This window comes from Penaeus monodon, chromosome 23 (genome assembly GCF_015228065.2).
Source record: "Penaeus monodon isolate SGIC_2016 chromosome 23, NSTDA_Pmon_1, whole genome shotgun sequence".
Taxonomy (NCBI): Eukaryota; Metazoa; Arthropoda; class Malacostraca; order Decapoda; family Penaeidae; genus Penaeus; species Penaeus monodon.
Genome location: NC_051408.1, coordinates 36,874,872 through 36,875,150, shown reverse-complemented (window position 1 = coordinate 36,875,150; position 279 = coordinate 36,874,872). Strand labels below are relative to the sequence as shown.

The window sequence follows — 279 nt, the reverse complement described above, 5'->3', positions numbered from 1 at the left end:
AAACCTTTGCATATGACTTGCACACATGTATCACATTATATAAAAAAAACGAACATCAACCATCTAAAATTATCTATCTTCCTCCTGTGACTTCGAACGGACCACACTAATGTCTCTTACTTTCAAGGACACGCTTGGCGATGTCTTTGGCGAAGTCCTCCTGTTCGAGGGCATTGTTGGTGAAGAAGTCCTTGGAGATGTCAAGCAGGATGTCATTGTAGGAACCTTTGCTCTTCCCAACCATCAGGAAGTAGACGTCTGTTGCGAAAGGCGAAGAGA

General features: G+C 43.4%; 1 protein-coding gene across 1 annotated transcript in view; it reads right to left on the bottom strand.

Annotated features, from left to right (window-relative positions):
- Positions 1-279, bottom strand: part of LOC119588229 — a gene marked incomplete in the record, with an annotated part of 29,961 nt that overhangs the window by 2,416 nt on the left and 27,266 nt on the right. The window contains 1 exon segment of the mRNA XM_037936929.1: positions 121-258. Coding sequence (XP_037792857.1) covers positions 121-258 — 138 coding nt within the window.